The following is a 13663-nucleotide window of genomic DNA, read 5'->3' as shown; positions in this document are numbered from 1 at the left end:
CAGTTCTCGTTGATACACACGACTATAACGCAGCAAGCATCTATCAATCTGACTCAATCATTGTGGTTTATGTCAACTTTTAATTTGAAAAACAAAGAAAAAGTTGTGCGTTTAAGTGATAAAATGTGACAAATTAATCAGGTTCTGCTTCGGTTTAACAGCAGCTATGTCTGGACCGGCTCAGGTCTCTACCTGGGTACAGATACAGAGGAAATGTGTGTATTGTAATTTAGGTGAACTGGCCCTTTAATCTCCATCTGTTTTTGTCTCATGTTATGAACGTGATTTTTATTTTATTTATTTAAAGGTTTAATAATCGGGGACAATGCACATGAATAAAACATTTTAACAAGTGTAAACATGCCATCTGCTGTCCCTGGACTGATGTTAAGTACTCACCCTAAAAGAGAATAAATAAAATGATTTAGATATAAACATACAAATAATACATTAAAGGATTAGAAGGCTAAATCTAAATAAAGATTAAAAGGCAGAAAACTATGCAAAAGTCCACACAAACTAACATAAACTCAGCTCAAACAACGGCCACAAAACAGAAGCAACGTTAACAAAAATTAATTATACAAGATGATATAAACATGTGGTGATGTTTCATCAGGTTCATCATGTCTGAAAAGTTAATTCACACAACGTCCAGGTTCAGACAACGACTGCTCTTTGGTTCTGGATTTAAAATAGATATAAATAAATATATAAATAGACATAAACTGTGGTCTAGATGTAGATAAACAGACTGTGAAGTGTTTCTGTGTTAAACCAGATCGGAACCCGAGAGTCTGAACAGAACCAGGAACCAGTTTAATGAAGCCGGAGCTGCAACAGGCGGAGAGTTGTTGTGTTGGATCAGATGTCGAGGAGGAAAACAAACAGTTTGAGTTGATCTCTCAGCTGTTTGAGTCTTTACTCTTTTACTTCTTTACTTGGAGATCTTTCCTTCTGAGATTGAAATTGAAAATCTTTATTGTCCACTGTTGTGGAAATTCATCTTTGGCCTCAAAAACTGAAACTGAAAATTTTGAATTATTATTTACACCAGGTGATGATATCAGTCAAATCAAAGTTGAATGGCTTTGACCAAGGAGATGAGATGTAAAAAAAAAAGACGTATCTCAAAAAAATAAAGCTTTATTGAAAACAACACTATGCAAAGAATAATTCAAAAGCATCAGCTCATTTTTTTTTTTAATTTGTATTATCTGCTTTTGCAAATGAACTCTTCATATAATACTCACAGACAAGACTACACAGCACATGCAACATACAAAAGCTTCAGACAACCGCAGATTAATAGACGATGTAACATAGAAAATGTGCAAAAGACAGCTTTATATCTGTTAAAAAGTATAAATAAATAGTATAAGTAAATGAATAAGTAACTCCCAAATATCAATGGTGGTTTGGTCCCGGTTCCATATCTTCACTGTGTTTCAGATGTTTCCAGATGTTTTCTTTGCAGGTTTCTTCATATATTCTTCTTATTATTATTATTCTAACGTCTGTTGTTGTTGTTGCTGTTGTTGCTGTGTTTCAGGGCGTCCAGGACTCGGGCCAGCCGGTCGTCCAGCAGCCGGAGAAGGTCGGCTGGATCAGGAAGTTCTGCGGCCGAGGCATCTTCAGAGAACTGTGGAGGAACCGATATGTGGTGCTGAGAGGAGACCACCTGTTCATCTCTGACAAGGAGGTGAGATACAAACCTGAGATAAAAACCTTGAGAAACAAAAAAAAAAAAAAAACATGGTTGGTGTTGTGTTCACAGGTTCATCTGAAATCTGTACATCTGAGCCTTCAGGTGTTTGATTTGTACTAAGAAGCTGTTTCTGAGTCCGGTGCTGCGCTGTGCTGCTGCCTGTGAGCATGTTTGAGATTAGAGAAGAACATCTGTGAGGTTTCTCCTCCTCTTATGTGTGTGTGTGTGTGTGTGTGTGATTAGTCAGGATTTTAAACCCCCCGTGGTCTGAGTGTGTGTGTGTGCGTTTCTAGTAAACTGTTTGATACAAAGAAGAAACATCTAGACAAAGAGACTCCTTTCTTCCTCAGTCTGAAATTCAGATTTTATTGGAGCGGAGAGAGGAAGTGAAAGTTTCTTGAGTCACATCTAAACAACACGGAGTCAGAGTCAGACCATGTGACCTGTGATGTCATCTTTATGTCCCTATAAACCCGAAGAGAAACTAAAAAGCGTCGGTGTTTGATCGCCGCCGCTCGATTCCTTTTTTAACGTCAGAGTTGACTGATTTCAGATTGTTGCAGAGTCCCTGAACGCCTCCCAGAGGACAGGTGCAGCAGGTCGTGCCGAGTGTTCACACTGACTCTGCAGTGCTACATCATTATATAACAGTTTGTTATGTAAGTGTACACTCGCTGATGATTGTGTGATGCTGACTCAGACACTTTCTCCTCTGTGCTCCAAGACTTTAGCTCAGAGTTTTAAGCGCACAACCCCTCAGCGTCCGCAGATTATCACAGCAGTTTAACATCATCAACATGAAGTCGTTTGTTTCCCTCCAAGTCCTAAAACATTAACATTTCTGAAACACAGTCTGCCACAAGTGGAAACATGTGAATTTCAGATAAAACAGGTGGCTGCATTAGACTGAAATCAGTGTAATATCAAAGAAAATCTAAAATTTTATCTAAAAAAACCTACAGATAAAAGTGGAAATACAGCAATAATGCATCCAAGTTTCATAATATATAAACAGGATGAGGCTTCAACAAACTGCATAGACTCATCCCAGGTTTTTAAGTTTGAACTGAGACACATTTAAACAGCTGAGTGGGACAGAAAAAGGACAATTTCATTAAATTTTAGTTGAAACTTTGTCATTCAGCAGCATATACTGTATACAGTAGATGTGTCTGTGTAGGGTTCATGTAAAGGAGCTCTGCACTGAGCAGCGTCGAGTTCTTCTGATGTTGTTTCTGCTTCGGTCGACTGAAGTGAACTAAGCAGCAGAATAATGACTCATGTTAACCCATGTCTGAGTCTGTGTGTGTGTGTGTGTGTATGTGTGTGTGTGTGTGTGTGTTTGCTGTAATTATATTTTTCTCATCATCAGTCGTCTAGTTTCTGTAGTTCAGCAGAAACGTTGACCCAGAACATTTTAATACAGCAGCAGCCTGAGGGAAGGTTCACTGTGCGTTTGTGTGTCTCTGTCTGTGTGTGTGTGTTCATGGACTTTAAATCCATCTGTTCTTTCTCACATCATTCCTGCATGCCGCAACATTAAACACTCAGCTCATCCTTTGTTCTTTATTGTTAATAATAACTTTGCTGCTGCTGCTGTAAGTTGAGAAGGATTCACCCTGACACTTCGGCTCCTCTCTTCACTGAGCTGTTGGAGAAGACGCTCTTTTTTTTCCTTTTTTTTTCAACAGTTGCCTGTGGATTCCTGGTGGTGATGGAAAACAAAAGACATAACACAAAGAGATTCAACATGATGCAGCAAGGAAACAACAGGACACAGTGCGACACAATACAAAACGAAACAAACTGAAACAAAAGCAACCGACAGGACAGGATATGATATGATACAGTGCGATACGATTTGATACAATACGATATATGATGCAATGTGTTGCAATGCAATACAATTCGATTTAATACAATACAATAGGATATGACATGACACGACACAATATGATATGATACAATACAATCTACACTGCCCGTCCAAAAAAAAGTCACTCACTCTAACATTTTGTTGCACCGCCTTTAGCTTTGATTACGGCACGCATTTGCTGTGGCATCGTTTCAATAAGCTTCTGCAATGTCACAATATTTATTTCAGTCCAAAGTTGCATTAATTTGTCAAAGACTCTCAGTGGGGTTAAAGCAGAAGTAAGCGGAATGTTTGTGTTAATATAAGTCTTCAATAGTTATATCTTCCGACAGCAATCACTTACATAGAGTGTTTGGTCTGAAACACGGGTCTGTCAGTCCCTCTGCTCTGCTCTGAGCCGAGGAGAAAACATTTATCGTATCCTACAGTTTTTATCCAATGAGGAGAGAGAACGGCATGCAGGGCTGTGTGTGCAGCCAAGGGACGCCGTGAATGTGGCGACGTAGGGACGAGGACTGTTATGGTGCGTTCAAGGCAACTCGTAACTCGTGTTTTTCCGACCTGTGAAGTCGTACCAGTTCGATCTGGTACGAGTTCACGGGTCGGAAGTTACGAGTGGCCGTTATAGTGACTTTCACAGGTAAAACAGGTCGGAAAAACACGAGTGGGTTGCCTGGAACGCTACTAAGTCGTAAGTTGTGACTTGAAGCTGTAATTTACGGTTTCAAAAGCCTGCCTGGAACGCAGCATTAGCCAAAACGACCGGATCGCTTACTTCTGCTTCAAGGTCTGGACTCTGTTGTCACATTGGACCACATTTCTTCCCTGAAGATGATAGTTCCCCACTCTCCTTCCAGTTTTTAATAATGCGTTGGACAGTTCTTAACCCAGTTTTAGTCTCAGAAATCTCCTATTTGCTTGATGCCAATAATTTGTCCCTTCTGAAGAGATGTGTCTTCTGACATGGTTGTTTAAAGAAATGAGACTGCATCAGTTCAGGGTTAAATAAGTTGTTGCCAGCTGAAACATAATCATCCATGATGCAGTAATTATCCAATGGGAGGCTCTGACCTATTAGCTTAGTTAAATCCAAGTGGTGACTTTTTTTTTAACGGGCAATGTATGATGCGATATAATACAATGAGATGCGATACAATTTCATATGATACAATACGATACGATACGATACGATATGACATGATACGCTATAATTTGATACGATACTATATGAAATTATATAATTTGATACGCTACAATATGATACGATACGATATGATACGATATGACATTACATGAAATGATATAAAACAGGAGAGAAAATGAAACAATACAATGAGACATAACATGACGCGGCATTAACAACACAATATGACTTAACAACAGTGTGAAATATAATTACATGACAAAAAAAGTATGTATAGTATGATCTGATATGATTCAGTGCATGTATGTGTACCGAAATGTAAGTAAATGAGAGTTTGGTACATTACAACCTTGTTCAGAGCTTCTACTGAAATTAACTTTACAGTTTGATGCTGTTCTTTATTGAATATCTAATACGAAGCAAAGTCATGATAATCATGATAAAGACGTCATGTTGCTTTTTCTCCTCTGGATCTTAAACCCTGTGGTTTTATAGATTGAATTATATACTGTGCATCTGGAATAAAAGGCCACGATACGATGACCATAGAAAAAACTTCAACAACATCGTTAAAATGAGACATTTTAATGAACGCATTGATCAGTGTGTGTCTGTCGTGTGTGTGAATGTGAAGTTATTCTGACTAAACACTCGTCGGATGTGAGTTCATAGTGACTCAGACTTTATCAGAGCAACAGTGACGCATCAGCTTCGCTCTGTGAGTCACCGTGAGCAGAGAAATCAGCTTTTAACGCATCGTCTTCTTTGTCCTGAGCACGTCTGAGTCTGGTCTAATGACTTCACTCTTCTTCTTCATCTCTATCACCGTCTTCTTCTTCATCTTCTTCCTCTTCTTCTTCCTCTTCCTCCTCTTCCTCCTGCTGTTTGTGTTCACACTCGACTGTTAAAGAGGTTTGATGACACCGACATCAGTTCTTGCTCATTTTGTCTCCGTACCAGGCACCGTATCGATTGTTCTGACTCTGATATTGACGGATTTGTCAACACCAGGCTCGACACGTGACACACACACACACACACACACACACACACACACACACACACACACACACACACACACACACACACACACACACACTCTGGGTGACCCCCGTGTGGCCTTGTTTGTATGGACACACACTGATGCGGCCCACATGGATTTCAGGAACCACACATATTGATTGATGTGTTTGATCTGCGTTTTAAGTGTGACTGTGTGTGTGTGTGTGTGTGTGTGTGTGTGTGTGTGTGTGTGTGTGTGTGTGTGTGTGTCACGTGTCGACAGTGCATGTTTTTGTGATCATGTTGTTCACAGTTGTAAACAGAGTAGGACAGTGGTTTCCAACCTTTTCTGGCGACCCCGCGATCAAGATGCGTCAGCTCAGATATTTTCATATGCTGCATTTTAATTGAAGTCGATTTATATTCGAGAAAGTGAAAGTATAGGTACAGTTGTTTAAGATTGTGTGTTGTGTTTTTAATCATATTTAAAAAGGATAATAATTAGTTTTTTTTATCAGTAATTATTATTTTTTTGATTACTAGACATTTCAGGTGACCCCATTTGAATTCCAGGCGACTCCACGTGGGGTCCCGACCCCAAGGTTGAAAAACACTGGAGTAGGATCTGATGAGCTAATGAAAATTATTTTATCATTTTATATATGAAATAATCAGAAAACAATGAAATGTGTCCTAAATCACATCTTAGATTAAAGGTGACGTCCTCAAATTCTCATGTTTTATACAAAACCACAGAAATGGAAACACTTAACTTTAATATATAGACAATATAGAATAGAATAGAAATAAACTGGTTATTCTGTTGTTGCACACTGATAAGAATTGGACTTGTATTTGTGTTTGTTGTTGACGACTGAAACACAGGTGATGTTGGACCCAGGTGTTACACAGTCTGAGTTAACACACACACGGTTATTTATGTGTCAGTGCATCTGTGAGTCTCAGCTCAGTGTTTCCATGTGAAGTCGTCCACACTGTCACTGGCACACGTCAACAGATCTGAGATCAGTTTTATATGGTGTGTGTGTGTGTGTGTGTGTTTGGCTCCAGACCTCATCTCCTCTTTAACCTGATCACATCAAACCGAACAGACCGGATCAGGGATGATTGACAGCTCCTTTACTCTGTCATCACATCTTTTCCTCCTCCTGCCAAGACGACAGAGAATCCCGCTCTCTGATTGGCTGAGAGGTGTTTGCACAAATACTGTAATATATAGGCTATGTTCACCTCAGTCAAAGGTCAAACCTCAAGATTTATAGACCACTTACAGTAAGTGCAGGTAACCATAGCAACGGGAATGATGCACAAGCCTCAAGGAAACTGTCAATAACGACCGTGTAGGCTACTCACTTTGGGTTAATCCCTTGTATTATAAATCTGAACTTTTTATGTGTTTTTTTTATTTGACTGGTTTATAGATAGATAGATAGATAGATAGATAGATAGATAGATAGATAGATAGATAGATAGATAGATAGATAGATAGATAGATAGATAGATAGATAGATAGATAGATAGATAGGCCTACACATACTATAAATAAATGAAGTGAAGTTGAGTTTCTCTGCCCAGACATTTAAATAGGGCCTAGTCTCGTCACTCTGAGGTATTTAAATGATTGGCAGTGAGTGACAAACCTTGTGTGTGTGTGTGTGTGTTTTCTTGTGTCTCCAGGTGAAAGACGAGCGTAAAGCACAGGAAGTGTTCGACCTGGCTGATTACGAGCGTTCGGAGGAGCTGAGGAAAGCAAAGAGTCGCAGCAAGAAGAACCACAGTCGCTTCACCGTGCTTCGCTGCAGACAGCCAGGAAACACTGTGAGTCCATATGTGATTTTTGTTATTATTATCATTATCATAATCCATCTTGTTCAGTCAGAGGAGATAAGTCAGAATTTGCTTTTTTAAAATGCTATTACACCTAAAATATTTTTTTCTAATGTAGAGCACAGCAATGATTTATTAATCTTTGTGCAAATGACCTTTAAACTATCAATTCAAAAAGTGGAAAGAAAGAAAAAAACATTTGATATAGAAACATGTCTGAAACAGATTGCGATTAGTGACGTTTGTGTTCAATATGTTTTATGAAGTTCTCCAGCAGCGACAGGAACAAACTCTGAGCCCATCCTCTCAGTTTTCAGTGTTTCTGTCTTTATTCATCTTCATCCTCCGTGTCCGTCCTCTATGCTCAGGGATTACACACTGCACCCCCCACCCTCGACTCGTACTGCCACATCATTGGTGAATCCCCTCCTACATCCGTCTCAGGATTGGCGGATTAGATTTAATATCACCCGCCCACCCTGAGCCGGCCGCAGTGATTGGCTGAGCTGCTGTTTTTTTTTTCTGCTCTGAGAAGATTTAATCCGTAGAATCCCATTAGTCCGTCAGAGGACGAGTTACAGCAGCATAATCCCCGCAGAGTCCAAACATGTTCACACGTCAGTCTGCTGCAGTTTGCCACAGCCACGATACACGACTGAAATCAAAGTATATCTCGTTATGTTGTTGCAAAAGTCTCGCCGTGATGATATAATGTAAGTGAACACGACCTCGGACGTGCTCTTTACAAAGGTCCAATGTGAAATCTCTAAACATCAAGTTGGTATGTTTGAAAAAACACCAGTCACAGGCCTATATTCAAAAACATTAAAATTATTCAGTGTTAGCTTTGCTGACGTTTAGAATCTGTGGTTATTGAGTTTTTAGGTATAAACATATTCATCATGTGTCATAGATTATGACAGAACTACTTCACCTTATTTTCTTTCTTTACTCGACATTTTATCAGTTTTACTCAAATATAATACTTATAAAATAAAATAGAACAGTAGCAAAGTGTCTGAAAGTACCCGCTAGCTAGTAGTCTGTTTTGTTTTTACCGCGCACTTCCGCGCGTTGGCAAAAGCGTATGTAAGTGAGGACTTCAGGTTTCGTCATGTGACCGTCGGCATATCCCCTATTGTGACAGCTAAACTTAAATTGTGACATCAGGTAAAAACGTATAAACTTGACTTTGATTATGATATTCAAAGTCAAGTTTAGCAAATTTAGCTTTAGCAACTTAGTAACAAAAACTCAACTCAACAAAATTAGCTAAACGACGTAGCATAGAGACATCAAACCTTACCTAAATAAAGTTTAAACCCTAAATATTAATGGGAGTTGCAAAGAGCTTACCTGAAGGAGCTTTACAAGTGCGCTTAACAAGAAACATGCTAGCTACACTGAAAACATGTTAATTAGGCTATAGTTTTATCGAAAACTTAGCTCACATCAGCTACAACAATAACAACGCACCTTAGTCTGGACTTTCATCCTGACAGGTTAAAACTCACTTAAAAAAAAGATCTGTATCATTTCAAAGTTTTTCCTGCTTGCCTCTTTATCTTTATCTCTTCTGTCCTGTATGATGATTAACTCTAGCCTATCAGACACAGTAAAGGTTTTTGTCATGTTGCAGGTTCCCAACCTCGTGTTTCTGGCGGTGAGTCCTGAGGAAAAGGAATCGTGGGTCAACGCCCTCAATGTGGCAATCATCAAAGCCAAGAACAGAGTTTTAGACGAGGTATGAGTGGCCTTCAACGAACCTTCATTACTTTAGTTATATAGGCTAAGACCTTACTGAGTATGACCACACTGATTGGGCTACAGCTCATTAAAAACAATCAATCTTCCTTATAATGACGGATGTGTATTCGTATAAATTGAGTCACAAATTTAAAAAACAAAAAGGCCTACCTTTTCAAGAAGAATAACTTCGTCCCCATAGGGAAATTGGTTTTCGGCAAAACCGTGGACATTTCATAGACTTAAACACAACACAACATACAGCAAGAACACCTTGAGATGAGGCATTCAAAGGGCTTTATAGTCAGTTCCTATGTTTCTGTCCAGGTGACCATCGAGGAAGACAGTGCGCTGATTCATCCCACCAGAGACCGAGCAAAGATCCCTCATGCCCGCCGGCTGCCGACCAGAGGACACCTCATGGCCGTGGTACTGGGATCTCCTATGGTCGTTCTCCAATTTAATTTTGGTAACCCGTTGATTTACAGGCCGTTAATTAAGTGATGATTACGTGATAATTATCAAGAAATAACAATTAATTGCGTAGTAATGTCAAGAAATAGCCTATAAATAACGGCCAATTAAATTTTTTCTCAATTTTTCTTAAAGGCAAGGGATTACAAATACTTTTCTTGCTTTGAATTTTTTGGGAAACTGTTATTTCTAGGCTATTTCTAGACATTATGACCACTTACTTGTTAATTCTTGGCTATTTCTTGACATTATCACATAATTAGCGGCCTGTAAATTAAAGGTTTTACCTTATTTTTTTCTTAATCCAAATCTTGTTCAAACCTTAATATCATTATATTTACAAAACTGATTTTGTATCACCTATCCCAGGCGTCCACCTCCTCCCACGGCATGCTGACCCTCGACCTTGTTGCCGAGGAGGACGGTTTCTGCCCAGACTACGACGACGACTCTCAGGAGTCCTGGGAGAACAGCTTCAGGGTCGACCTGCAGAGGGGGGACGTCGGATCTCGGGGCGTTGGCGGTCGTCAGCGGTCCGGCACCGATGTCTCGAAGCTCAGGGTGATCTCCAAGGAGGCCAAGGTGAAGACTGGAAGTTTGCCCAGGGGGAGTGAGCGGTCCTGGGGCAAACAGTCCCATCTGGAGGCCTCCAAGGTCCACAAGACCCAGCAGGTAAAGTAAAACTCTGATCCTACTCCTGTTCTACTGATCAATACTTGTTTTCATTATGTGATGTGGTTTCATGAATCTATTACTTCAGTGCGTAATGTCTGGGTTCAGTCGTCCATATTTTACCTTCAAACTGAATAGAAAAAGAAGAGTTCCCGCACACATGGCCAACTTGCAGAATTTATTGTATTGCAACGTTTCGGTGCTAGACCTTTTTCAAGCAAATGTTTGCGCCAACACAGGAAGCCATCTTAAATAGGAGTGGCTGTGTGACACAAACCAATCACTTTCCCACACGTCTGGGTGTGAGGAATTCAAATATTAAATATCAACATACAAACAATAGAAACAGCATCAATATACAAAGGTAAAGAGCAATGAATATATACAATAAATACTAAGCTTGCCGTGACTGGATACATTAGGTCCTAATGGTAATAGCTAATAATCACAGTCAGAAACAATAAATACGACAGATACAATAGAAAAATAGAAGACAGAGGGACTTGCAATAAAAAGTGTGCAAGGATACAATAGAAATCTGAAACAGTCTGAACAAATCATGCAGAGTCTACCTGCATATGTTACCTTCAAACAGAATAAAAACATCTCATCTTGGGGAAACAAGTCCAAATTTATTGAGGTTTCCACTGATTGATTTCACAAACTGAACAAAAGAACTGAACAAAATTGTGAGAAAGAATAATTTAAAAAACCAAACGTTTCATTTCAGGTCCTTCAGACTCAGTCTCGAACACCACAGCCTGGGAAGAGGTTCAGCATGCAGGGCCGGAGTCGCTGTGCCTCCATGGATGAAGTCCTCTCCTCCAGGTACTCAGTCAATGAATCAAAAACCTCCTTCATCCATCCCTGTAAACTGTGTAATAACTTCAAGATCTGTCAGACTTGTGTTATAATCTTGTCACAGTGAAGGTGCAGGTTTTGGAGGTCACCATAAACCCATGTCTTCTTGTTCCTAGTGCATATCTAAAAGCCTCTGAACCTCCATCTGTAATGGTGTCAAAGTGAAGCAGATACCTTTTTTTTTAAAGTAAGGATGTGATGGATGATGAAATTTCAAGTTTCTAAAAGATTAAAATAAAAAAAAACCTAGAACCTGATGGATGGTTTGGTAATTATTTAGAAGGAATGAAAAGTAAATGTTCAGTCAATGAGTCAAAATGTTAGAACCCTTCACTTCAAGTTTGTTCATAAAAGTTTAAAAGTCTAAATCCTTCTTCCATACTCTCTCTCTTCTGCTTCCTGTCTCCAGACCGGCGATGATTCGTTCAGAGTTGCGGTCTGCCCTTCGTCGGTGTCCGACGGAAGAGGAGGCGGGTGGAGGGGCGTCGGTGCAGCCGGTCGGTCAGCTGCAGAGCCTCATCGCCCAGAGGATGCAGAGAGCTCAGGAGCTGCTGGAGGAGATGAGACTGCAGGTCTTTACCCTTCTAAGTCTAATCGATTTCCTTATTGATCGGTTTCATCACAGGAAACATTATTTGTGTTGAAACTGCATCTGCTCTCTTTTTAGTTGCTGTTGTTTTTCCACAAAATAAGCAAAACATTTTGACCTTAGATGGTAAAACAGGAGACAATAAAGATTAACGGTGTGTCTTGATTGACAGGAGTTGCAGAAAGCCAAAGCAGAGCGAGAACGAGGAGGCAGCTCTCCGTACCTGAAGGGCATCGACTCCCCTCGACTCCATCACCTCAGGGGCTCAGAGTCTCCGCACTCCAGGTCGGTTCAATAACCTTCACTAATCTCTCATATTGTCGTCCTCCCACATTGTGGACTGTTCTCTCCAACTCAATCCAATAAAAGATTTGTCCTCTATTGTACCATGGACTGTTTGTCCACGATTCAATATTTCTCACACAATGGCTCCGAAATGATTGGGTTCACTCAAGATACCAGGAGTGTTTACTGTTAATTCCAACTAAATGCAATTTTGAGACGAAGGTAACAAGGTTTGTCCACAAAGGAAAGTTCTTCTACTACTCTGTCTTTACTTGTGGCGAACAGATCAACTATCCGCTTTCTTCCTTCTACCTGAAACCAACAGGCCCAGTAAGGGTCTTGGTGCTCACCATGGTTTCCCCTGTTTAGTTCTCCCATACTTTTGTTGTTCCCTCCCTCCATTGTGAGGATGTGTGATCTGACTATTTGGGGGTTAACCAATAGGAAAAGAGAGTTACACAAACCCCACTGTTTGGATCACAAGAAAAGGGGGTTGATTTTAAGGTTGAGTAGCTGCAGTAAACTTGAATAAAGTTGGCTTGTGAAAATTGCACTGTGAACCTCAAAGGCTAATTGGTTGTGGTTGTTGTTGTTGTCATCTTCAGCCGGTCATCGGGATCTTCGAGGAGCAGGAGCAGCGACTCTCCTCGCCTCCGGGGCAAAGAGTCTCCTCGGCTCAGAGGGAGAGAATCTCCTCGGTCCAAAGCCAAGAAGAATCGCTCCAAGGGGGCCGACTCGCCTCGCTCCAGAGGATCCCACTCTCCGGCCGCTAAAGCCAACGACTCCCCGCGACTGAAAGATTCGCCTCGTCTCACGGTCGCCGACGACTCCCCGCGGTCGAAGAGCTCCGACACGATTTGTTCGCCAAACCTCAAGGGGTCGCCCGGCTCCTCCGGTCCGGACAAAGACGACGACGACGACTCTCCCGCGCAGAAATCGCCCGAATCGCCGCCGCCGTCCGACTCCTCTCAGGTTAAAGGGTCCGATTCCCCTCGAGGCAGCGAAGCCGACTCGCCTCGACTGGCGAGCGGCAAGGAGTCGCCCTGTCCCAGTCAGAAGAACTCCCTCAGCTCCTCCGGGTCCTTCGAGTCCAAAACCCCGGACAACAAACCGTGTGCGCCGCCGCCACCGCCTCTCGCCGCCTCGCCGCCCTCGCTGCTGTCGGAGGAGGGGGACGCGGAGGTGGACCGGAGGCGCGCCGAAGCCGAGCGCCTTCTGGAAGAGGCCGTGTCGTCGTGGAAGGAGGCGCAGGAGGTTCTGCAGGAGGTGAAGGAGCTGCAGAGCCAGACTCTACGGCGGCAGCGCAGGAGGACCTACGAGAAGATGACGCCCTCGACGACGGCGGCGGCGGCGGTGTCAGCGGCAACGGCGGACGAGGAAGACACGCCGACTTCGCCGACGTCACCCGAGGACGACGACGAGTCAGAGGCGACACCTTGATGAGGATTTTTTTTCTAC

At 41.6% G+C, this 13663-nt stretch overlaps 1 protein-coding gene across 1 annotated transcript; it reads left to right on the top strand.

Annotated features, from left to right (window-relative positions):
• Nucleotides 1-166: 166 nt before the first annotated feature.
• On the top strand, nucleotides 167-13645 carry plekho1a (pleckstrin homology domain containing, family O member 1a; the record flags this gene model as incomplete). The annotated part of the gene is made up of 10 exons (XM_083982414.1): nucleotides 167-196; nucleotides 1553-1702; nucleotides 7429-7569; nucleotides 9218-9322; nucleotides 9652-9753; nucleotides 10168-10470; nucleotides 11201-11298; nucleotides 11741-11903; nucleotides 12093-12205; nucleotides 12811-13645. 10 exons carry the CDS (start codon nucleotides 167-169, stop codon nucleotides 13643-13645), a joined length of 2040 nt encoding a protein of 679 aa, XP_083838540.1.
• Nucleotides 13646-13663: the final 18 nt, after the last annotated feature.

The sequence above is a fragment of the Trachurus trachurus genome, assembly GCF_905171665.1.
Source record: "Trachurus trachurus genome assembly, chromosome: 11".
Taxonomy (NCBI): Eukaryota; Metazoa; Chordata; class Actinopteri; order Carangiformes; family Carangidae; genus Trachurus; species Trachurus trachurus.
Note: the sequence above shows the minus strand (reverse complement) of the source record. Positions and strands in the feature narration are given on the sequence as shown.